Here is a 26354-nt window from a genome sequence, read left to right on the forward strand (position 1 = left end):
GAACACTGTCTGAAATCCTGCAGAGCGCGTGTTAGTCATTATAGACCATGCTTGTTCCCATAGTAAACTGTAAATTATATATATATAAAAATATGCTGTGGAATATTGACCCAAGCAAGTATGAAGGCAACATTCTGTACTTCTGAATATGGAGGAAGAAGTTGTGGACTGGATGGATTTCCTAGAAACAGCTGTAACCCTTTAAGAGAAAATCTGCTTTATTATAGTTTTTCCAGGAGTAAACTGGGCTGGAATATTTCATCAGTAGCTCACCTCCCATACAACACACCACATATAGAAGCCAACCAGACTGAATCTTTTACAAGTGCTCCTCTCCTGGAGATGCCCAGTTCTTCTCCTCCATAGTATCTGGCAGCAGTGATGTAAGCTGCCCCTGGGGCTGTGCCAGGCCAGACACATTCTGGCGCTAATGGTCCTGTGCCAAATCTAGACTAGTTTTGTTTGATGGTCACTGTGTGGAGCTACTTGGAAGCCTCCGAGCTGGTAATCTTCTGCAGCAGTGTCTTGCCTTGCGGAGATCAACCTAAAGTTTCCCACATGACAAGGCTTGAGTTGCAGTTGCCTTTTTCCAATTTGAGAGCTCTTCTCCCACCAAGCTACCAGATGGGAGCCAGGGTTAGCTCTGTGAGATGTCTGCTGTGAGTCCCACTTTTCCTTGGGTCTTTGGCCCTCTCCTTTGCTTAACAGTTGATTCCCTCATGCAGGAAGCAAGGTGCCTCACTTGTTTGGAGTCTTCTGGTCTGGTGACACTGTGACAGCTCAGTTCCACACAGTGGTATTCAAACCTTCTCCAGTTCTACTTGTGGGTTGTCCATGCATGCTTCCTCCCAAACATGTAGCGTAATTTTAAGAAAACCTTGGTCCTACACAAGCCACAGGTGATAGTACTGAACCTCTTGACAAATTGCAATTCAGCATTTTCACTTTGCAGCCTCCTTTTGTTCTAAGCGATTTCAGAAGCTGATTTTGGTTGAAAAACAAGGCGTTAAATACAATGCATACAAACTTTGTTAACACACATGTAAAGACAAAATAAAAATCGGGTAACCATGTTGGTTCATTAGTGGTGGTGGGGAATACCAAAAAGCAATAGCAGTGTCACACTTTCAATAGGGCTGCAATCCTATTCAAATTTACAAGGGAATAAATATATCCTATTGAACAAAGTACTGACTTCCGAATAAGTATGCAGAGGATGGCGCTGCTCATTATCTGCAAAGTGCCTCTTAAGATCCTTACAAAATGCAGAGTTGGTCTTTTCTATTTGTCTAACAAACAAATAAGGGGGTGATATTGAGAGGGGGAGAGCCATGTATGACAGCTTGTGCTCCTTGGAGAAAAGGTGAGCCATTAATGCAACAGTCAATAGACCAGAGCTTTCCAAACTGTGTGCCGCGACACATTAGTGTATCTGCTGCAGTGTGTAGGTGTGTCACATGAATGCTCCCCACATTCCTCCCGGGGCTGGAAATGGGTTAGTTTAACCTCTGGCTTGCTAGTAAAACTGATTTACTGTGTCGCAAAATTATGCATGTCTAAGTACTATGTCACCAACATGAAAAGTTTGGAAAGCTCTGCAATAGACAAACACTTTATTTGGGATGTTTCAGTAAATCCAGTTAGCCTTAATCTTTTAAATGAAATTATTATTTTATTTAAATATCTTTTTCTGTTATCCAGACAAGGGTCAAAATAAATATTTCTGATTAATAAGTAGCTAGAGGCAATAAGCACTTAGTCTTGTGATTTCAGTCTATATATATAACTGAAAACATAGTCCAATTGTTTCTTGGTTTAAAAAGTGTTGTTTATTATTTGTGGGGGGACCTCAACTCTGACTCATCCATGGTTCCAAGGCCATGTCAGCTCAGTGGGCAGATCCAATCTTTCCACAGCATAAAATGTATTTTTGAAAAATGTTTTGAAAAAGAAGAGGGGAGGGGGAGGTTTCTTAAAAAAGTAAAAAAATAAAATAAAATAGCCCAAGCCTAAGCTGCCTGGGAAATACGTGCAATCTACTCTCTTGGCCCTAACAGAGCGTTTGGAGCCAAGAACCAACTTCAGCATCATAACACAATCCCCTTGGGCTGTGAAAGATGTCTTTCACAAGCTCACTCGGGATGAATGGGAAATGCACAGAAACACGACGAGGCGCATCGCATCTTCCATTCATCTTTCGGAGCCTGCGCAGAAGAACTTCCTTGTGCCCTCCTCTCTCCTCGCCGACGATGCCTCTAACTTTGGCTCCTCTTCCGAGCACCTTGTGGCTAATCCCGACAGACATGAATAACGGGAAGGAGATGGTCCGTGCAGCGGATCCGACCGTGACGTCGCCACGAACATCTTTAAAGGTGGGCGGAAACGCGCCGCCGCGTTGCTTTTATTTACCCAGCCAAGAAATTCAGGGGAAGCGTCTCCCCCACCGAGGGGTAGTTGTGACAGAGGGGCTTAACAGCAGACAGGACTGCTGAGCCTTCTGCAAAGGGGAAATGGAAACTCTAGGAACGTCCGTCTGCCCATTCTAGCCACGGATTGTCAATACTGACCGGCAGCAGCTCTCCAGGGTTTTTCACGCAGATCACTTTCCCTGCCCTACCCGGACATTGAACCTGGGGTCTTTTGCTAGCAGATCCCCTCCCCCCTCACTGAACTAGAGCCCCTCTCCCCTACACGTGGCCATCACCGTGCTTCTTCTGCCACTGCTGCTGCTCATTCATAGACAGGATAGCCAGGCGCCACCGCCGTCTTGAGAGCGGGGGGGGGGGGGCATCTTCTTCACAACGCTGCTCTTATTTCCCCAGCTGACGCCCTTGTATCTCAGTGAGGAGCCTTTCAACACAGTCGCGCCACCATGCTGAGCGCATCTTCCCATGGAAGTCAACAGAAACTGCTCCCGAGTAAACGCCGCATGGGATCGAGACGGTAGTGTTTAAGCAGGCTCTCAAAATCGCACTGACTCCGGTTTCACTGGAACCCAAACACCTCCGTTCTAATAAATCGTCCCAGATGAGCCCCTGGTCTTCCCTCCAAAGAGCGAGCGGGGCATCGAACGCGGAGCTGGGAATCCCCAGACCTGGACGGGGCCGTGCGAATCCGGAAGTGGGCGAGCAGGAGGTAGAGCGCGGCTTGCCCGCAGGACAGCGATCCTTCGCCTTTTCTGATAGGCTATAATCGCCGACAGAGACACACAGACAGAGAGCGCGCGAGAGAAATCTCACTCAAACCCAGCGAAGAAACGTGGGCTACGGGGAAAGTCGCGCTCGCTTTCAGAATCCTGCCAAGCAGAGAAAGTAAACAAGGCTGTTTCTTGCCCTCCAGAGGCATTCAGACTTAATAAACACACCCGCACGTAAACATGACCCGCTTGTCCTATGATTGGGTAAAACTAAGTCGCCCTGCGCTCATGCGCACCCAGCGAGCGAGCGCGCAAAAAAAGTTGCCAGTTGTTTTAGATCACCATCATTACGATCATCATCATCATTATCTGGGGCTCTTTTACGATCTGGCTCATGAATGACCCGAAAAAGCATCGCTTCTTCTTGCAACTCCAGCGCCCCCGCCGCTGCCGAGAAGAAAGCTTGTCCGGGACCGCCGGCCTCGCCGTGGGCCAGGACTTCTTCTTGCTGCCGCCTCCGTCCGCCGAGAGGCGCGCCGAGTCTCCAGGCGGGAGCGAAGGCTTCGCCCGCTCGGCTCCGGGGCTGCATCCCCGCGCGGCACGTGGCCACGTGCTCCGGGCGAAGAGGAGAGGAGAGGAGCGAGGGGGCGGCGCTTGCTTGGCACTCGGCTCGGCTCGCCCAGCGCGCCGCTCCATCCATTCTCTCGGCGGGCGCCCGGGCCAGGTCTGCACTAGACGCGCTGCCTCCTCCCGGTCCCGGGAGTGGGAGACGCGGGCCCCAGCGACCCGGAGCTCGGAGGAGGGTCCGCGTGGGGCTGGGCTGGGCTTGGGCTCCGCCCGCCCGCCCGCCGCCCGCGCGTTCTCTCGCTCGCTGCCCGCCCGGCTGCGGGGCGCTGTTGAGAGCGGCTGGAGGAGCGCGCTGGGCCGGGCCGGCTGGCGGGGAGGTAGTGGCTTGGGTGGCTCCGCTAGGTAGGTGGGCGGCCGGCGAGCAGGAGGGGGCGGCCGCGGCGGCGGCCTCGGCTTCGCTCGGTCCCTCCCCCCGTCGCGAAGAGGCGGACGATGAACAAGCTCTACATCGGCAACCTGAGCCCGGCCGTGACTGCCGAGGAGCTCCGGCAGCTCTTCGGCGACAGGAAGCTGCCCCTCACCGGGCAGGTCCTGCTCAAGTCCGGCTACGCCTTCGTGGACTACCCGGACCAGAACTGGGCCATCCGCGCCATCGAGACCCTCTCCGGTAAGCCTGCAGGCGCGGCGCTCCGCGTTGGTCAGGGGGGCGTGCGCGGAGACCGCTTACTTTGCTCCCCCCACCAGCCCCGGCTGCCGTCCCTTCCTTCCCCCGGGTTGGTCGAGGCCCCTCGGAGCCCGCGAGGCAGCCTGCACGGCCAGGGGAATCCCCGCTCGGGCGGGAGTCGGTGGCGACGAAGGGGCTCCCCGCTTGACCCAGACCACCTCCGGCGTTCCGGGGTCCCTGCCGACCGACGGGGTTCTCTCTTCCTCTCGGAGGGCGATGCTTCCTTGGGAGCCTGCGAGCCGGTCCCCGCGCCCCGTGCGCCCCTTCCCGTTCGCCCCGCGCGCGCGCTGCGCTCCGGCGAGCGGCCCGGCGGGCGAGGGAGGGATTTTTCGCTGATTTTTTTCTCCGATTTTATTGAGCGGCTCCCGGGCGCTGGGGACGGCTCCCTCCAGCTCTCGTGGCACCCACTAGATCTCGGGCACCTTTCTACGAGGTGCCCTGTCCCAACTCGACGGGGACCCGGAGCAAAGAGCTCGAGACGTGCCTGGGGGCCCGAGCGACGCGCAGCCCTGGGGCCGGCAGCTGCGCCGCGAGTGAGCCGAGCCAAGGCCGGAGCAGCCGGAGGGGGGGATTGGCCCAGCCCCGGGAGGGAGCCCGGCCACCGGGATTCAGTGGGCCGGGCTGGAAGCCGCCGGGAAAGGCCGGCCGGAGAGTAGCGCGCAGTCCGGATGGCCCTTCGCTGATGCGCGTGGCTGGGCCGTTTCTTGGGTGGAATCGGGGGGCAGGAAGATCAGGCAGGGCGAGCTCACCCCCCACGCAAGAGCCCTTCGGCGTGGGGATGAGCTGCCCGGCTCCTCAGTAGTTCGCGGGGCATTCATACGAACAGTGTGGGGTAGAAAGCTTCGAGCTGAGGGGGCGGTACTGGAGCCGGACGCGCAGTATTCTCCCGCCTCGGAGTGCGTGTTCATGTGAACGCTCCCAACTTTCAGATCAAAAGGACTGAGCCAAGGAATAGGTCAAAAGGATGGTTTCACGGGCAGAGGGAGGGGTAATTCCTTTGGGCAAAAGGAGTCTGTGCCCCCCACGCCCACCCCGAATATAGACACTTCCCTCACAAAGCGCTTAAAATCCTTTCAGAGCTGGAACTTACTTTCAAGGAGTTCTCACCCCAAAACTGATGCCTGATGCTACGTTCCCCACAGTCCTCGCTCTGCCGTGGACTGTGGCGAATCAAGAAGTGTGCCACCCTCCCTCAGCTCTAGTCGGGTTTCGTTTCTGAGCACCACAACGCTTCCACGTTTCTTTCTTTTCCCCATTTTTAAGGTAAAGCAGAGTTGCATGGCAAAGTCATGGAAGTGGATTATTCTGTCCCTAAAAAATTAAGGTAAGTACTTTCATATTCTTTTGTTTACTACAGCCGATTTACTCATATGACCCAGAAGCAGAGCGAGGTTGCGTCACTTAAGTTTAGGCTGTGGTGCGGTATGTTGTTTAGTAGCTAGCTGCATGTTTGCCTCTCTCTCTTTTTGGTGCTTTTGAGTCGTTTTCATTCTTGAAACCATCAAGTGTTTCCTCCGGTATGGATTCGGTTGTGAAGAATTGTTTTCAATTCAGCAACTTGATAATTTCTTTGAAATGTCATGATGCCTTAACAAAAGGCTTCCTGTGACATCTTGAGAATCCATTTATAGTACAATCCTGCACACAACTGCCTGGAAGTAAAACCCTAGTTGATGGGGGGGGTTTGGGGGGGCGGGAGGTTTGCATTAAAGTAAACATGCCTAGGACTGCAGCCATTATGCTGGCTAACATTTTTAGCAATTCATTTAGTGTTCCTATTTTGACCAGCCAAAAGTTAACTGAAAATGAGCAAGCCCATGGCATGCCCTGTGACTCTTGGTTTGTATTCAGAGCTAAAGAAGTGTTAAAAGCTACTCCTTAACTTTCAAGCTTCACCTACCTCACACTCCAGAGATGGGAGATCTTTGTTGCCAAAGGACCTTACCACACAACCTGTGTGACCTGTACTCCTTTGGAGTAGTTTGGGCTTTTTATGGATCCATGGCAGAAGTGTGATTTTATGTTGTTGTTGTTCAGTTGTCTTAGTCGTGTTTGACTCTCTGTGACCCCATGAACCAGAGCATGCCTTGGAAACTCTCACTTTCTTCTGAAAGCTTCTCCTTTTTTATGTCCATGGAGTTTGCTTGGCAAAATACTGGAGTGGATTGCCAGTTCCTTCTCCAGGTGGATCACATTTAGTCTAAACTCTCAGCTATGACCTGTCCATCTTGGGTGGCCCTGCACGGCATGGCTCATAGCCTCTTGGAGTTATTCAGGCCCCTTCGCAGACAAGGCAGTAATCCATGAAGGTGTGTGATTTTATATGGGGTGTTAATGTTGCCTTCTGATTTAGTCTTTGTTCTGATTGCTGTGTAGTATTTCCTCATCTGAGGGTTTTCTCTTACCATGCAAAGCACATTTAAAAAGTTGTGGTATTTTAGGTTATTATAATGTATAAAGTATGGTGCTCCTGATCTGTAGAATTCCAATTTGCTTTATGAATATTGCTGCATAAGCAACTGTTCTTTTACCACTGCAGCTGTCTAACACATAAGCACATAAGTTCTGCTGCGGACTGTTTCCAAATCTCTGACATAATGGGTGAAGGCTTGTGCTTGTGGCGTTTCTCTTTTTTCCTTTCCTTTCCTCTCCTGCAAGTGTCATTCTTCATCACAAGCAATGTAGCAAGCCTTTGTAGTACACGGGAAAATTAGTTAAACCAATACCCATTATTGTTGAAGGCTCTGACTTCATACCTGCTTTGCACCAGAGTAGTAAAATTTCCTTTGCATTTGGGAGGGATGCAGTGAACATTCAGTTCCTGAGCGTGTAGAGACATTTATTGACTTCCTGAGTAGTGTGCAAGCTCTAGACATATTTTTGAGGTTCTGTCTAAGAAATAGCTTTGGCATGTTAATTTCTCAAAATGCACAGTTAAGTTTTAGGATTAAAAAAGTGAAGTTAAAACTGGTGTTTGAAAAGAAGTATTGTAGGGAATTCCCTATAGATGCCTTTAGTTAAAAGAAACTACTCCAAAGTTTAAAAGAAATAGTGCAGAAATATGAGAAATGTTGTGTTTGAAATATTTGTATAGAATTTTGGTAATGTGATAATCAAGTGGAGAGAATATTTAATGTGAGAAAACTTATGCAGTCCGGAACTTGCTACTCAGATCATTTGTATGAGTAGCTTCAGAACATGAAAAATGCCTTACCATTAAATGGAATACTATTGTGAGATTACATGTAAGCTGCATTCCTGGTGTTAGTCTGTAGCAGCAAAAACACTGATTTGCAACAGCTGCTTAGAAATTCTAGACTTCATACTGACATTTGTACCCCAGTGTTTTTATTATTTTCCACATAACTAATTGTAACGTCCTAATTTTGTCATGTGCTATATGGAAATAAACTGTTTGATCACAGTGTTGTTGGTAGGTGTTAAATTGGTAACAGTTCTTAGTGTACAGAGTATACTTCTCACTGATAAATCCTCACTCCCAGTCCTTTTTTCCCCCTGGGGGTACGCAGGGGTATGCATACCCTAAACATTTTGTGAATCTTTGTACTTTTGTCCATTTATTGTATTAATTTTTCCCAATTTGAACTATAAAATGGTGATTTTCTTGAGTCAAAATTAGAGTTCTCCTAAACATTTTTAAAGAAAAAAAAGCACTGCTCACTGCTAAAAGTGTTGAATGCTAGATAAAGAAAGCCAAGCTAATGCAGTTTTGTGCATGCTCATTCTTACATTTGAGTTGTCTCTCTTCAGTGGAGCTTACTCCCAAATAAGTAGGCGCTGGATTAGGAATGCATCAGAACATTTTGATTATTTTCTTTTTAAATGCATAAGTGGCAGAAGCTTGTCACTCTGTGGTCAGTTCCAAATATTTGCTACACCAGCAAGTAAACAAGTTTAGGATTGGATATTCTGATTGCTATTTGCAGAACATGATTTCAGGTAGTTAGACTGGTGCAAATATTTAGTGTCATATGATTAGCAGCTTTTCACCCAATTAGTTCTGTTTTTCTAACACAACACTTGTTTTAACTTTTTACTATGCAAAAAAAAAAAAAAAAGGCACGAGAATGGCAAATTCTTTGATATTATTAACATTGGGGGGAGTTGAAACAAGGGAGACAAATTAATAAAATTATGCTCTAATACCCTTTCACCTGCCTGTCATGCCTAAGGATTCTGAAGGTTAATTGTCCTATACCTAGTAGTAATCTATTTGGAGAATGGGAGCTATCTATATGTTTCAGTTGGACTATTACAATGCTCCTTAAGGTTAAATTCTCAGAAGCTGAATGCACGTCTATCTCCGAAGTCAGTCAGATCTAGGTATGCATCAAACAGCTCCAACACAGTTAGCTTTCTAAATGTTTTCATGGCTTTGTTGGGAAAGTTGGATGTGTGTAGACATGGAGATGGTTCTGGGACAACTTTCCAGATCAGATGTCAAGATATGGTCATCTTTAATTAGAATGCAAAAATGTTTATATTAATAAACAATAAGTGCCTTTCACACCATGGTTAGTTAAACACAGCTTGAGGATTTTCTTTTTTTAAAAAAATGGTTAGATTTTGTAACGAGGAGTCATTTTTCACTATTGTTTGGTGGGATTCATGGTCAGGTTTGGACTGAATGTTTAAATTCACAAGTGTGTGTATTTACCGGTCTGATCAAAATATAACTTGTTAAGGAAACCTGCTTTGAATGACACCTCAAGCTACTCTCAATGCCATGTTTTAAACTTAAATTAATTAGTGCTCAAATCCATTTGGATTTAAGCCTATCTTAAACTTTTTAAAATGTCTGTTCCATCCAGATCAGTAAAAAAATAACACCCAAGAGCCAAAGTGTACTCTGACCCACAAAAGCTTATGTCACAATAAATGCGTCCATTTGTAAAGTGCCACATTTTGGTATGTGTGTGTATTTTGTAGCAGATTAGCTCTCTACAGTTAAAGCCAGTGAGGCGTATTTCCAGTTAAACATGCTTAGGATTTGCAAGAGAGAGTAGGCTGCAGATATGGTGTATTTAAGTGGGTTATATAGCTTTGCCTTGGTGTATAGAAGCGCCTCATTCTTTCCACTCTTGCAGTAGAAAACAAAGTTTTCAGAAAGTAGCAAGAATGTGAGGATTCAATCTGGATTTGCTAATCTGCATTGTGTTCTGGTGCCTCTCTCTCCTCTCTTTATTTCTTAGTGAGCAAGCAAGCTAGCACTCTGAGGCAGAGGTAGCTTTGAAAATAGTGTCTGCCATATGACAGTTCTGGGGGCGTGGGGCCAGAGGCTGACAAAAGGCTCTTAATATATTTCATGAATTCAATATTGCCAGTTTTCAGTGCTTGGGGTGCAAATGCTTTAGGGAAGTGCCCTGTTCATGTTGTTGTTTTCTGCTTCTATTGTTTTGTGCAGAAATGGTAAATAAAATAATTCTCCTCAAAATGCGTTTTAAATCCAGATGTTTTACAGAACATTTAATTTGATGAAAAAATAATCCAGTTTGCTTAAGGAACTTTTATGAATTAGAAGCTTTCTAAGTATAATTATTATTGGAATGGAAAAATTTACACAAGTGTTTTACATTAAGCACTGATTTTGATTTAGTTGCACACCCTGAATGGAAAGTTTGCAGTAATATCATGTTGTGCCTTCCTGTAGAACAGAACTGATAAAGTTTACTTTTATAAACTCGCAGCATATACATGGGGAAATATAGTAGTAATGTAGCAACTGGTGTAAAATGTTCTTGTTCTCCTATTTGGGGAAAAAAGTTAATTTGTGGGCTAAAATAGTTAATATTAAGAACATAAAAAGTGAATTTGCAGTATCTGAATAAAAAGACATAAAATGTAAGTGAATGGAAGATTTGAAAATGCCTTGATAAATTTTAGTTTGCAGCTAATTTGCATTAAGAGATTAAAAGAAGTTAGTAACATTATTATTTTAAAATTGGTTAATCTTTTTTTGGTCTCTTTGAAGAGTCACCCAAAAGTTATGTGTTCTTGTACTTAAAGGAAATTTCTGTTGGAAATGAAGTGTATGAATCCTGAAAATCTCTCATGTATTTGTAACAGTTCCTCATGGGATGAAGGCTCCTGTGATCCTGTTTTTAAAACTATTGTGTAATAGAAACAGTTAGCTTTCTCATCTTCCTAAAACATCAGAAACTGAGCTTGATTTTGCTAATGTATGGTGGTCTTGTGGTGCTCTTTTACAATTTATTTGAAAACTCTTGTTTTCAAATAAATCACATAGAAAAGTGTCAATAAATATTTGTTAATTACAGCTGTGTAATTGAGTTGTTCCTAAAGCAAACCAGATCCATGGTTTCAATGAGTGTTATCGAGACAGAGACAGAGGAATGAGACTTCTGTTTAATTATAACATGCTGAATCACCTACCGTTCCCATCCGACAAAACAATTTTTTAGACTATAAAATTGGTTCCCCAGGAGTGACTGGAGTGTCTGGTCTGGATTATGTTGTTTCTGTGAGTCATTTCTGTGGTAGTTAACTGGATGTAAAGAAACACAAAAGTTAGAGGGATGAGGGAGTTGTGGGGAATTTGAGAATTCTGTGAATAGAAGTCAACCATGAATATTCTAGTGGAGGGATAGTAAGGGTTACTAGAGAGACAATCCAAATTTTTAAATGTTCTATCCCTTGAATGTGATTTTGTGATACAAAGGATCTGCTTATGCTTGAAATAGTGGCCAGGATAGTAGCAAGAGAATCTGACTTATGGCTAGTGACACTCCATTTAGTTATTTCATTAGTGGCACAAATGAAAATCAGTGATGATTTTCAAATGGTCTCAACATGGTTAAAGCCCTATCCTGAAGTTTGTTCTTCTAAGTTCTAGCCCCATTATTTTTAGAGCCAGCTTCTCCACCGTGGGAATTTTGGAAAGGTGTGTGCGCATAACCATTTGTCATCCTATGTTAAAAATCTTAACGGATAAAATGTGCTTAATAAAATCTTGCCACTGAGAGTGCTGGGGTGCGGGGAGTATAGTTGATTGGGTTAGGATTGCTGAATGTATTGATGTGGATGTATCATTTTCATGTTAGTTATGAGTGACACCATTTGTATACATTTAAAAGCACATATATGTGCAGAACTTGATACTGTGGAGTTAGTGTTAGTCACATGTATAAACTCAGCACATATTATCATGTCTTTAACTATTGAACTGATTAAGAAAGCTGTAAATCCCTGTATGGGCCAAAGGGGTGGTTTTAAGAAATGTTAAAAGGTACTATAGTAGTTGGAAAGATTGTCAACTCTCACACTGGATTTGCTGGTGCAAGTTTTATTTAACATCGTCTACGCAGTGTTCTAAACTCCCATTGTTCTAGGCACATTTTGTGACAGGGAATTTCATTAGCACGAGCGTTTTCTGAGCTCTGGGCACAGTAGTGTATCTAAGGTTTCAGATTAAAACTGCAGAGTGGAAGGAAAGGAGGACCTTTTTTGCCTCCTCGCTTCCAGCTACTCTCTGAAGTCTGGAGAAGAGACCCTCTTAAGAATATTAGGGTGGGTGGGTAGGGAAAGGACTAGACCATGTGAAAAATTAACATAATATTTTAGCTGCAGTTCATTCATTTTCAGCTTTGTATTCTTGTTATAATGTCTGTGCCTAGACATTCTGTTGTTGTGCCCTTAGCCTAGGTTTAAGGTGCCATTTAGCTCCTAGCTTTCATATCTCGGTTTCTAACATTGCCTCTACGTGCCTTCAAGATTGTGATATAACTTGATGTCATGGATAAGCATTTTTCCTTCTGGGCTAATTTTGTTCAGTATGATTTTAAAGCTGATATGTCCCTGCTTTTGATAATGAACACATTCTAGTTTCCTACATATTAATTTGCATTGATCTGAACATTCATTCATCAGTTGAAAAGGGCAACAATGCTTTTTCTTTACCAGCATAAAGGTACAACCCCTTGGAGAAGATGTTTAGGGTATAGGATAATTGCTTTTGAAAATCTATAACAAATCATAGCATAACCATGATACAGTATACAAAACTGATGTGAAATTAACTTTATAGTGTGTATAATGGGAAGGTGTAATGTAAATTTCTTTCCTGCATTAACTAAAGACTTATGAGAAACTATTCCAGTTCCCTGAATATTTCCATTCTTACCTTATAAGCAACCCCATTCATTTTTCAACACCACAGTTCATTTCTAACCAAATGTAGACTGAACTTGATTTTATAATACCCTTCTGTTAGGAAAGGAGAGATTGGACTGTACTTAATAGTTACAGACTTTTTAAATGAATGCTAAAGCTGTTCATATTGATGGACTCATTCTGTGAGATGTTATGAATAAGATATTAATCTTTATTCACTTCTGTTTTGGAAATCTCTTTTGTCTGGATTTCTTTAATCCAGTTATCTCCTTCAGCAATGCCTCATGCCCCTATTTGTATCTAGTGCAACTACTCTCACCCCACAAAAAAAAGATGTTCAGATTTTGGAGTTTTTTCTTTGATGTCCCAGTCTATTTTGCAGCATTTGAAGACTGGAAGATCACATAGTAGACTTAAGTGCACAAGTAGGTATACAGTCCCTGTGCAGACCAAATCATAAAGACTTGTAGATACTTTTGTACAATTCATTCTTCCTATTTTTAGGTGTATTCTAAAGTGTTTATCCATGCTAAGCTTTCAAACCTCCTGAAAAATTATGATAACTGGCAGATTAGAACAATTAGATTTTCTTAATTACAGTCTGTAAATACCAGACCAGATAGTAAGGTCTTGCATAACTTCCATAAGATGCCCAGGCTCGGACTTTGGCAGCTCTTTAGGTGAAGGGAAGTATAGGAGAATCACCAGAAATACCTCTCTGTGTGCCTTTGTCCTATCAACTTGACACACTTCCCCCTTTGCTTATTTGAAGTTGTGCTATGTGACAGTCTGGCTAATTTTTGTACAAAGTATGCGCAAATGAAACAATGAAAAAGAAAGGGCAATGAAAACTGGGAGCATGGAGACTGAGTTAAAGGGTTTGAGGTTTGCCTAAGCACAAAGCCATACATAAGTGACTGTGAACTGCTCTCCTTATTTCAGCACAATGAACTATCTCTAGTGTGAGAGTCCTAGTGAAGTTATATCTGCTACTGTATTTGAAGATAAAGACAAAATGTTAACAACCCCCCTCACCCCTTTTGCCCAGGTGAAAATATCGGAGATGGGAGGGAGCAATCTCTTCTTTGTACATGAGATATTGGTATTCACAAACTGAACTCGGAGCAAACAGTACAGTGCCGTTCAGATGTTGCCGGAGCAGACAGACTACAGATCCCATCATTCCTAACTACTCACCTGAGGCTGATGAGAGTTGGGAGTCCAGTATCTGAAGTGCACTGTGTTGGCTGCCTCTGAGCAGGAGCTCTTCAAACTGTTTCTAGGAGGCTGAGAGAGAATGTGAGAACAGCAGTGTGTGTTCTGGTTTGAACCTCTGATTGTAAAAGAAAAAGGGGGCTGGTAATTAGAAATCTTGCGGTGGCCTCTGAGACTCAGGCTGAACTAGCACTGTTCAGAAAATCTGTAAGTCTCCTTAGCCCCAGCACATGAAAGTTGGCAAATCTGCTCTTATCTGAGGTATTGCCTGTGTGTGTGTCTCTCTGACACCGTATCTTTTTCATTTGCAGCCTCAGCTGCTGTATTGCCAACCATGGGTGCTTGAATGGCATGATTCAGCCCTGTCCAGAATCATAAGACTGGTTGACTCATGCTATTTTACCGTAATCTGTTTGGGGTACTAATTGTTCACAAGTATTGGCGGGGGGAGGGGGGAGTCACGGTGTTAACCTTTCCTTTGAAAGAAACTAGCCACAGAGGGTTGTTTTCCCACCAATTGCAAACTGTAGTTCATACAATTATTTGCCTCCAGAAATTCAGCTGATGGTGCTGATGCTATATCTGGTTTCACCATACTTGGTTCATTTCAGATTCCAGTGTGGATCATTCATTCAGCTGTGGTGACTGTCGTGGGGAGTTTTCCAAAACACCCTTAGTTTCCCATACAGCTCTGGCCAGCAACTAGTCTTACCCAGGATGGATCTGAAGGGAGACATTGCCCCCCCCCAATCAAATTGAAAATAGTCCCCCCCCCCTTTGGCCGTTCCATTGTGATTGCATCAAAATGAGGTGATAAGGTTTGCCTGCTCCGAGTGAGAGCTATGGTTCCTGAATTGCTTTTGTTTGCCTACATACTGTTGTGATGTCATCCCACTCACTATAGAATTCTTCATTGGCTGCAAGAAACATTGCCCCCTCCCTTCAGTAGGCTTTATTTGCCCTTAATGATATCACATAATCAAATATAATGGGCTATATCAGTGGCTTTCAACCACTGGGGTACCTGAATGATGGTCAGGGGTGCTGTGGACAACACTTTTTCCTTCCCTCCCTCTTCTGATTCCCACTCATGCCTCCCAAAGGCTTGCACAGCTGTTTGTTGCAGCAGCCCTGGCTACAAGCTTCCCAGGCGAATGGTGCCTCTGGGGTTGGCCAGGGAGTGGTTCCCAGGCCTCTGTGGGGCAGTGTGAGGATGCACCTCTCTTTGGGACAGGGTGGGGTAGCTCAGAGATCAAGGGCGGCAGCTGCGGCTGTCCGGAGGACTCCCAAGGAGACAGGACAGGAGAGGAGACTGAGGGACCCCTCCAGAAGGGAGGGTGTTTGAAAAAGGATGAGATGCTGCTGGCTCTGTGGGCAAGGGGTGACATAACTGGGCTCCTGAGCCCCACAAGGGTGCCACAGAAAGAACGTAGTTGGTCAAGGGAGCCATGGACCCAGAAAAGTTGAAAACCTTGGCTGCATAATATAATTACTTTCACTAAGTGGTTCCCTATTGACCAGATTGCCCATGTGACTAATCAAGAGAGACAACTTGGTAATGAGAATGGATAAAACGGCACTGGAGAAGCAGATAGCTGAGTAGCAAACAGAGTTGGGAAAATGGATAATTTTCTCACAATTCAGTTTTCGGGTTTATATTTACCGAAAGCTCTACTTTTGACCTAAAACTTGAAATGGGTGAGCATTCAATGCATCCCTAGTTTTATTTAGTTAATATTTTTTTTACCGTTCTTCATTCCAAAAGGATCTACCAACAACCAGTCTTACTCACAACATCCTTTCCCATACATATCAAGGGCCCTGCTGGCAGATATGGCCACTGTATTTGAGGAGGGAGGAAAGCATGAAAGCCAGCTATAGCAGGCAGCAGTGCACATGAAGAAAGGAATGATATTTCCCCCATGCTCTGCTGGGTTCCTCTTGCAAAGCTGGCAAAGACCTCTCCCTGAGACCTTGTGAGCTGCTGACAATGACGGAGGAGCAATGACCTGCGTCGGTATAGGACAGGTTTATGTAGGATCACATGGGCTGAAACACAGCTCAGAAAGGCCATTGGGAGTGGCCAAAGAGCTCACTATTTGTGAACCCCTCTTTGTGCCTGGAGAGCAAGAGAGTTTTAAGAGAATTGATGGGGGAACCTGGCAGAACCATGTATGCATGGTATGTGCTTTCCTCTTTCCTTTTGTTCCGCTGTTGTATCTGGTCAAACTAGTTTTGCAGGCTGCTTGAAGACAAGCTGCAAGATCTTTGAACAAGAGATGGTAGTGGAACAGAGAAAAATGAGCATCCCACTCCAAATCATGGTGAATCTATCATACTTCTCCCTGCTCTTTGAGAAAACTCATCTGTCTCCCCCTCTCTGATACCAAATGTGAGGGGAACAGCTGGATGGGGACAGGTGGCACCCCTTAGGTAGTTTAGGGTGGAGATGGTTGATTACTCGCCTCCTTGCATTGCACCCACAATTGCTCACATATAGCTGTGACAAAAGTGATGGAAGAACGCAGTTGCTGTATTCCAGCATTTCCCAAACGTGGATCACCAGTTGTTTTTGGACTTCAGTTCCCATCAACCCTGACCACTGGTGCTGCTAGCTAGGGATGGTGGGAGATGTAGTCCAAAAACAGCTGGAGACCCAAGTTTGGGAAACCCTCAGCTAATCCAAAGAGGATGAGCTATGTAGTCTCTTTGCTGCTTCCTACTTGACAGGCAATGGCTTCTTGACATTTCCTTGGAGCAGACTTCCTGATTCAGAATTGTGCTTCAATCTGCAAGAGAGCTGTGCTCCACCTAGTAGTACCCTACCCTTGTTATTCCTCCATTGCCTACGACTGATCCAGACACACAGGTCAAGCTTGCTTTATTCCAGCTCCCATCAGCTGCAGCCAGCAGGGCCAATAGTCAGGAATGATGGGAGTGTGAGTTAAGCAGCATTTAGAGGGTCACAGGGTCCCCATCACTGCTTTAGTAGGTGAAATGGAAAGCCTTTATCTTCACCTTTAATTGGTGGAAATTGTGAATGGTACTTGCTGTTTTAGACAAATGTTAAAGGATGCTTTCAGTTATGGAACTTTTGAAGTTCCCAGCAGTTTGCAATCTTATGAATGAGATCTGCTGCCACCAGGCACTTTGTGAATGAAACCAGTGCCACAAGATCATTGATGTTGTAAATTACTGAATGAGAATAAATTAAGGAGGGGATAGGGGAGAGCAAGGACTTACTCATGTTTTGAGCTTTAAAACCCTGCTTATCTTTCTGCTGATGTCGTTCAGTCCATGAAATGACTTCCAACAGTTAAAACGATACAAAGAGTCATATTGTGATGTGCATACAGTTGAAAAAATAGATAATTTATACTCTCCACTTTTCCTCCCTCAAAAAGAACACCATATAAAAACTGAAAATGTGCTCTTGAGTACTAAGTATGGCAATAATTTCAGTGCCAGTTCAAAGCTATTCTTCAAGTGAATTACTTGATGTAGAATTTTGGCAGAAATCTAGAGTGAGCATAGAATGTTGAGTTCTGAACACTACCAGAAGATCCTTCTCTAGCATTCCAGCTGAAATGAATAAGGAAGGAATTAGCTATTTGCAAACATTTCTGTGAATGGACAAGCAGTGTTTTAATGAATGAAACTTTCTTCTGCGTCTTGATTCTTTCGCACAATGAGAACCTAAAGCAGTACCGATGTAGGAAGAAAGGTCAGACTTTTGTTTTCTGTTGGTACTGCAGGCTGCTTTCTAGAAAAAAAAATTAACTGTGCCAAAATGAAGAAAAAATTAGTGGAGTGTATGTATTATTTCTATGGACAAGAAGGATAATGTCAACATTCTTTCTGGTAGGACATGGAGCTGATCCAAAAGCAAGAGGTAAAGTGTAGTATAGCATAGGAACATCCTTGGACCATACTAGGCTATGGCTCTCTAGACTACAACTCCCATCGTTTTTTATCATTCGCCATGCTGTACTGGGCTGAGGGATGTTGGACTCTAGCTACATTTGGAGGGCCGTGGCTCCTCATTCCATGCCTCCTGCATGGTGCAAGAGTCATGATGTTTGTCAGTGCTGTACTAGATGCTGTTGATCATATAAACCATGGCTGTGCATGCTTTAGAGCATGAGTAGGCAAATTAAGGCCCAGGGGCCGGATCCGGCCCAATCGCCTTCTCAGTCCGGCCCATGGATGGTCCAAGAATGTTTTAACATGAGCAGAATGTGTGCTTTTATTTAAAATGTATCTCTGGGTTATTTGTGGGGCATAGGAATTTGTTCATTTTCTCTCTCCAAAATATAGTCCAGCCCCCCACAAGGTCTGAGGGACAGTGGACCAGCCCATGGCTGAAAAAGTTTGCTGACCCCTGCTCTAGAGCAGAGATAGCCAACATGATGACCTCTAGATGTTGTTAGACTACAACTCCCATCAGCCCCAGCCAGCATAGCCCATGATCTAATAATGCTACAACATCAAGAGAGTAGTAAGCAGGGTGTTGTACAACGGCACATGGCAGATGCAGAAGAAATCGATCAGTTTAGCTGATCATATCTGAACTTGCAGTATTCAGCTGTGAATCATTTAGCATTCCGGAGTTATTATATTCTTGTTGGGTCAGTACTTTCTAAGAGCACGTGGAAAGGGCCAGTTAAATCCCTTTGTACTAGGGCATAAGATTCCTCCTTTCCTCCCTCCCACCCTTCCTTTTTAAAATTGGTTTTTATTAAAGATTGTCTTGTGCTACAAAGCAAACAAATAAACAGGGGAAAGCACACCCTCCCATCCTTCCTTAAGGCTCGACCAAGTTTATGACCTCCCTGTGAAAGAGCACAATTATGGAAGTAGCCTAAATAGGAGTGAGCAACACAAGTCGTGTCCTGTGCATCTCAGAACTCCTGTTCAAGAATACAGACTGTCCAAGGTCAGCAATTCTCAGGGTGGCTGCAGTGTACTTTGAGACTTTTCCAGGGAAATCCTTGATCTTGAGCAATGCAGCTGCTGATGTTCAGGACACTGTGAGATAATACTGGGTTGTGAACCAAATGCCTTATTTCCTTTCTATTTATAGACCTGGCAGCCAGCTAGAAACTGAATTTCGAGGCATGTTTTTTTCATGAGTACTTCTGACAGTGTGTAGCACGAGGCTGTTTTCGAGGTTTTCTGTGTGTTGAATAAACTGCATTTGATTATGTGAGCGGTCCAGAGATAACTCAGCAGGCAGCTCTGGGAGACTGACTGGAACATTGTTTCGGCATTTGATCGAGAGAAGCACAGGAAGTTATACGATACTGCTTGCTGGCCAACTTCCTCTGGCAAGCTTCACGGCTTCGTGAAGTTCTTTGTGCAGGAACGGGTGAGGAATTTCTGAGTTCATTTTTTTTGGGGAGGCCTGAATTGTTGGTGTGTGGCATGAGCTGTGGAAGAGGCTCCAGAGTGAGAAGATGGAGCACAAGGGCATGTGACCAGAGGGTGCCGATGTGAGCCTGTAGGGTAAAATGGCAGAAAGGAACATGGGGAGCTGCCCTATTCTGAGTCAAGCTACTGGTTGGTTCATCTAGCTCAGCATTGTCTGAACTGACAGGCAGCTTCCAAAGGTTTCAGATTGGGGTTTCTCCAAGCCCATCCTGGTGATACCCAGGGATTGAACCCAGAGCTTTTTGTATGCAAAGCAAGGTAAAGGTAAAGGGACCCCTGACCATTAGGTCCAGTCGTGACCGACTCTGGGGTTGCGGGGCTCATCTCGCTTTATTGGCTGAGAGAGCCAGCATTTGTCCGCAGACAGCTTCCAGGTCATGTGGCCAGCATGACTAAGCCGCTTCTGGCAAACCAGAGCAGCGCATGGATACGCCGTTTACCTTCCCGCCGGAGCAGTACCTATTTATCTACTTGGACTTTGATGTGCTTTCGAACTGCTAGGTGGGCAGGAGCAGGGACCGAGCAATGGGAGCTCACCCCGTTGTGGGGATTCGAACCGCCAACCTTCTGATCGGCAAGTCCTAGGCTCTGTGGTTTAACCCACAGTGCCACCCGTGTCCCTGTATGCAAAGCAACTCCTCTGCTATTGAGCTACAGCATTTCCATGTGCCCAGATGGCAGCAATCTGACTCCTGACATCTAGTCCGTCCTGTTTCTTCCAGCACCTCCACCATTTCTGAGGAAGAACAGCAAAAGTAGATTGTGCTCTGTTGGTTTAGAAGTCTTGAGACTATAGGAACCAACTCCTAGGGGCTGAGGTCCCTTCAGTCTCTCCCCTCCCCCCAAAAAAAATACTTGGGGGGGGTTTGGGCCCACCAGCGTTGATGGGCATTGCCATTCAAATGGCATGCATGCACCGTGTCTTGTGACTGGTTATGCAGGGTTGGATTTACCTGCCCCCCCCAATATTTTATTCAAGTTGGCATCCCTGTTTGAGATGTATGAGTGATACAGAAAATTGCGGCAAGTGAACCATCATAGTCCAAGTGTCACCTTGAGCAATCCAAAATGAGGTCCCCCACAACATAAATTCAGAACCAAATAAATTAATGTCTGCTGTTATAGAATGTATAACATTATAGAATGTAAGGTAGATTCTGATGTTCCAAAGCTTTTGCAGTGCTTCAGATCAGGCAAGAGATGTTTTACCACTGGTAAGATATAACAATATCCAGAACAGCTTGGATATCAAAGTTGAAATGAATTAAGTGCAGTGCACTATATTTTAGATGACTCCGTGATTGTGCTGATGTTTTGCTTGTGATTTTCACTGAGCATCTTCATACTTGGTGGTATTGCGGGATGCGGGATGTATTAGGATATGTTATATGGTATCATCTGTCAAGTAATAAATAGGTTTGCATGTTGTCTATTATATGTTATGTTATATGTTGAAAATACACCGCTGTCCAAAATGATCAGAAATCATCTGCCCTAGCTGCAACAAAACATGTCTGTCTCTACCACCACAGAAGGAGCTGTAACACTCCAAAGGTTGGACGTCACCCTTGAAGGCATACTCCGCCATTGTCTCCCAAGACAGACTGATGTCAACAAATATGCTGAAAATACACTACTCTCCCAAAGGATCAGAAATCAAATAGGGGTCATATATTCACTGAATATTTGGTAAATATGCCACCACAAGCAAAATGATCTTGTGGAATAATGTGTCAGGGAACTGCCATCAGTGCCGGAGGGAGAGAGCAAAATCCAGAGGGATTCCGGAGAGCGTCCCGGGAGTGGGAGAGGCAGCCCATCTTCTGGGGAAGAGAATCAGCATAGCACCAGTGGAGAAGGGGGGCAGATGGGGGGAAGCGGCGAGGCGGTCCCATGACTCCTTGCCGGGGACCAGCGGGGAGAGTAGAGGTCCTCCGCTGCCTACGCCCTCCTTGCGCAGAAGGCTTTCGCGCAGAGAGAGTAGGAGAAGACTAGGCGTCAAAGAGCTTCTTTGCTGGAAGAAGTTTAAGAAACGCCCACTGACGGATTCTGCCAGCGATTGAGACAGCCACGGGTGAGTGGCTGTCCGGACAGGAAAGGTTCACTCAGGCAACCCAGCCAGGTGTTTGCACCGGCTTACGCACGAGCAACCCCTAGAACCACTACATAATGCTTGCCCAGTCTTGCAGCGCTTTATACGGCCGGAAAGGGGCATTGCCCAGAGCTAAGCAACCTTTAATGCTTTTTACAAGTGATAAATTGACTAGCCCCTAGGTAGTGTTGCTTGTTTTGTTTTTTTAAAAAATTAGGAGCATACAGATAAAATCAAAATTTAAACTGTAAATTAATTTGTGGATTTTCTTCTTTTTATTCACTTCCATCTTCATATAAGACTGCCTTTATGCCAATTTTTAAATAACATATATAGGGCAAGGTTGTATAAATACAGACCCCTATCAGCTGCATTCACCATAAAGCACAGGATTTGGTTGCCAAGTCCTTTTTTAATGCATGCTACTGCTGCTTGCAGAACCTCACTGTTCCATCTTTTTAGTCCATCCTTTTATTCTTTTCCCAGCTGATATAGGTACAGCATTTCCATTGCACGTTCCATGCATTTTGATTTGTAATACTCACTGTTCAATGCCTTTAATGCAGAGATATGTTTTGGAAGAGGGGTTTGCTTTTCTCCACCACCACCACCCTGTGGGGGCAGGAACACTCACCTGTCAATCTCTATGTTATCAGAAGACTGATAAATGGGCAATCCTGCCCACTGCAGGTAAGAGGGAGGGTTCTACTTCACCAGTGCATTCCCCACAGAGAACAGACTGGTGAAACCATGCCCAGCAATATTGAACCCTGCCCATCAGCTGGTGTCACCCAGTGACATCAATTGACAGACAAGTGGGCATAGTTCAGAGAAAATGGCCTTATGGACCAAATGGACATGCCGAGATTGGCCCATGGCCTGGATGCTCTCCACACACTTTCTTTAGAAAGTAGCCCACTTCAGATGTTAACAGGTCTTCTCCATTCATATAGTGAATATGCGGGACCAAGCTTTACCCCTATCCACACATTGAATGCGTCTGTTTGCGTGAATTCTTGTCACATATTGGCAGGCCTCCACATCATAAGGGGCCTTGTTTATTTAAGGTTTCTGACTGTGTGTCCTGCCGCTCTGTATACCCTTACATACAAAGAGACAAATGTGCATTTCCTCATGGGGGGAGGGGATGGCACCTGCCCCCGCCGCCACCCCACATTCATAGTACATGTGGAGGGGAGTCCTGGTGTTGTAAGAGGGCTAGTGAGCGTATGTTGCACTTTCAGAGATGGGCATGAGTACTGGAAGGAAAAGGAATGGGAAGCTACAAGCCAGGAGGGATCATAGTTCAGTTTTGTTCAGCGGCTATGTTTCAAGCCACTAAAAGTGCCTGAGCAGTTCTTCCCAAACAATAATGCGCCTGACAATGTGGTGTAAAGGAACAAAAATGCAAGACTGGAAGAGGAAGCTGGTGAAGACAGACTGCCTTGCTTTGCGCACCAGGCATGAGGAGTGAAACATGTGAGTTCTCCCATTCTGAAATGGCTGCTTTTGCATTATGGAGAGGTTTTATAATGCATATGACAATTGTTCACATACAGGGGCTGGAGATGGCTTCTGAATATTGCAAATACAATTCTTCATAGACTATTTTAACCCTAAAGTAAAAAATGACTTTGAAATATATATTTGAAGCAAGCAACATAGCAAGGTGGGGGGGTAAGCCGGGCTAAGCTAATTGTCTCTGAATTGTGTTTTTTGAAATACTGGGAGATTATCACAAATCATAACTGTGAAAACAAGGATGGTCATATTTATGCAGCCAAGAGCATAAGAATAGCCTTCTGGATCAGACAATGTCCTTCTGGATTTGCCTGATGTTGCGCAGGCAGAAGGAGCCCCCAGCCCCACCCCATGCTTCCCTCCTCATTTCCCACCTGGCACACGAGTGGCATCACAGTAGCAGGGGGGCGGGGGGATGGTTGTGCATCCCAGCATAGCGCATGAGTGCTTTCGCACTAGGCAGGGGCTGGACGTGTCACGTGGTGTGCAAACCCCCCCCCCATGTGAAGAGCAAGTCGGCACCCATGGCAAGGTGTGGGGAGATGAAACTCGGCCCTCCAGATGTTTTGAGACTACAATTCCCATCATCCCTCACCACTGGTCCTGTTAGCTTGGGATGATGGGAATTGTAGTCCCAAAACATCTGGAGGGCCGAGTTTGCCTATGTCTGGTCTGGATCCTGAATAGAGATAGCTTGGCAGCAACACTGATGCCATTTATTTGTCAGGTGAGGACGCATCTCTTTTCAGGCGGGGGAGAGGCATGTTGAGCGCTTGAACTTCTAACACTGCTGGTTTGATCTGTTCACCAAATTGTCTTTCATCACTAGTTTTAATTCATTATTTAATTTCTGGTTTGGAACACCCTGATTTCTGCCCGGGGACCAGGCCTAGATTTGGGCAAATTGCAGTTGCTTCTGTGTAAGCAGCCAGATGGCCGATTAAGCTGAAATCTAGAAGCTGCACTCGGTACGTTTTGAGCCAAGCACTACTTACTGCTGGCTGCACGTGGAGCAAGAGAGAGGAAGCCAGAACTGGCTGCTGCCATATCAGGCCGTCCAGTTGGCTCATTTTGTCTCTTATTTTGGGCACCAAAGCAGTGTGTGTAATCACTCCTTTAGGAACATGGCTGTGCTATGCTCTGTCCCCATTCCTTCCTTTTATACCTGCATCTGATTCTAAAACGGGTTTAAGGTGATTTGAATGTGAAGCAGTCAGAGCTGAAACCAGGAAAGGCAGACTCTCCAGTGGACCAAAGGGACAGTTTATACATGGTCCAGGTCAGATTTTTGTCCTGCAAGCATTGCAATAATATAAATATTTAATAACTGTGTTCTCATCTTTCTGTCACTGCTCTTTTAGGTCACGGCATTTTCTGTGTCATGCATCATGCTGAGCTGCTCTTAACAAACCATGTATTAGGTCTAACACGTGAACCTTTTTTACTCTGCTCTCTAAAAAAATAACAACAATAGTATTCACAATAAGCTGAGAGCGCAGGCTTGGGAGAAACCAAAGAGTCGACCCTACATTCAGCGAGATGGCTGCTTGTCACCTTACCTTGTACGTTTACATTGGGTGCTATGGATACCTGGGCGCAAAACACTTTAACCTCTCATCCATTGAGAATGGAACAAGCAAGATTAAATTGCCACCTTTCTCGGAAAATAGACAGAAGCATGGGGAAAGGCCTTCTCTTTTTCAGAGTTCCTACTACTGTGGATTCCCCCTGCCCAAGGAGAGCGATCATTTAATTGAATGCATTCCCAGCCAATGTGAGGCACATCTGTCCTGAAGGGCAGAAAGAGAGAGAGAGACAGAGAGAGAGAAGTGTTCTTCCATAGGATTTATTCTAGCATCCCAACCAGTGAATACATGCTAGAACAGTTGTAACCAGAATAGCATTAATAATAATAATAAATCCTCAAAACTAAAGGCATTTCCAGACTCCTGCTCTTATCAGTCTGGCACATTCAGGCTGATTTTGATTTGGATCTCTTGCACAGCAAACCCACTTCTCCACAGAACCAGACTTCCCATTTTTACTCTAGTAATGTGCTAGTACAATGCCCAGGATTGGCCTAAGTGTTGTTAAGGCCTGCTGGGTTTATCTTTCCAAGCCAAGATATGATGTATCCTTGCTGCTTACCAGAGGCCTTTCTGTTCAGCTTGTCACAGGGAGCATTAGATGAATAGCTGGAATACTTTCAGGAAATAATTCTGAAGAAGCATGAATTATGCTGATGCATCAGAAACCATCATGCTTAGTAGCACCCTGCAGCTTGACAAACCCTTTGACATCAACTGCAGCAAACTTGCAAGTGCACACCTTGGCACTGATTCATACATTGGTGATGATCAAACAGTGTTTATATGGTTATCACTGCACTGTTGAATTCCTTTCTGCACAAGCATCTCCCCAGAAGCGCTTGCCTCCCACAGTCTGTGATCATTCTGGCCTTTATCCGTGCCTATGTGGGTGTGTACTTTAGAATTCTAGTTTCATTTAGACCATTTAGGATGTCCTGCGTCTTATGTGATGATTTGAAGCTAGGTCTTTAAGGAGCAAGGCATGAAGTATTTTCCTGCTGCCATTTATTCAGCATTTAGTACTGAAATGCAGCCCATTTGAAAAGCGGTAGAAGATGTGTATGATTTCAGTGGGTGAGACAAAAGGAAGAGAGGGGAAAAGACCTATACAGTGGTGCCCTGCAAGACGAATGCCTCGCAAGACGGAAAACCCGCTAGACGAAAGGGTTTTCCGTTTTGGAGGTGCTTCACAAAACGAATTTGCTATGGGCTTGCTTTGCAAGACGAAAATGTATTGCAATTCCTGGGGTTTTTTTCCGCTCCTCACCCCCTTTTTCTAAGGCACTAAGCTGCTAATAGCCTTTTAGCAGCTAATCCGCTAATCCCTTAAGCCTTTAATAGCCGCTAAACCGCTAATAGCGCTAATCCGCTAATGGTCTTGCTTTGCAAGACGGAAAAACACTAGACGAAGAGACTCACGGAATGGATTCTTTTCGTCTTGCGAGGCACCACTGTATATGTTACAGGTAAGAAGAGACTGGACGAGTAGTCAGCAAGCATGGAAGCCCAGTGCTGGTATTATCATTCCTCTGAACGTAATATCTGGTCTAGAGGTTCGTTATGTTTTTTTAGCTTATTTGTGATGACAAAAAATGGTTTCCACATTAGAGGAACAGTGTTTTTTTTAATGTCGTTCCAGTGCAGATGAATACTTGAAGCTATATCAAGCTGCAGTTGGACAACTTTTCTCCCTATTGGTCAACATGCAGTGGTTCTGCCATGCTGGCTGAGGTTGATGGAAGTTGTAGCCCATCTGGAGGGCATCAGTTTGGGGAAATCTGCCCAAAGGAGTCAGGGCCTAAGTATTTGTTCTGATGGAGTGGAGAGATGATCTTCTTTCAGTTGCCAGCCTGATGCCCTCTAGATGTTTTGGACTCCAACTCTGAACAGCAAACTGCCGTGCTAGCTGGAGAACCAGGAGGGCACCGG

The 26354-nt window shown here is 45.0% G+C and overlaps 1 protein-coding gene across 1 annotated transcript in view; it reads left to right on the forward strand.

Moving 5' to 3' along the window:
• Positions 1-206: 206 nt before the first annotated feature.
• Positions 207-26354, forward strand: part of IGF2BP2 (insulin like growth factor 2 mRNA binding protein 2) — a 66085-nt gene continuing 39937 nt past the window's right edge. The window contains exons 1-2 of the mRNA XM_083443297.1: positions 207-4370; positions 5691-5751. Coding sequence (XP_083299423.1) covers positions 4196-4370; positions 5691-5751 — 236 coding nt within the window. The 5' untranslated portion in view covers positions 207-4195. The remainder of the gene's footprint in view (positions 4371-5690; positions 5752-26354) is intronic.

Source organism: Podarcis tiliguerta, assembly GCF_965153285.1.
Source record: "Podarcis tiliguerta genome assembly, chromosome: 5".
Taxonomy (NCBI): domain Eukaryota; kingdom Metazoa; phylum Chordata; class Lepidosauria; order Squamata; family Lacertidae; genus Podarcis; species Podarcis tiliguerta.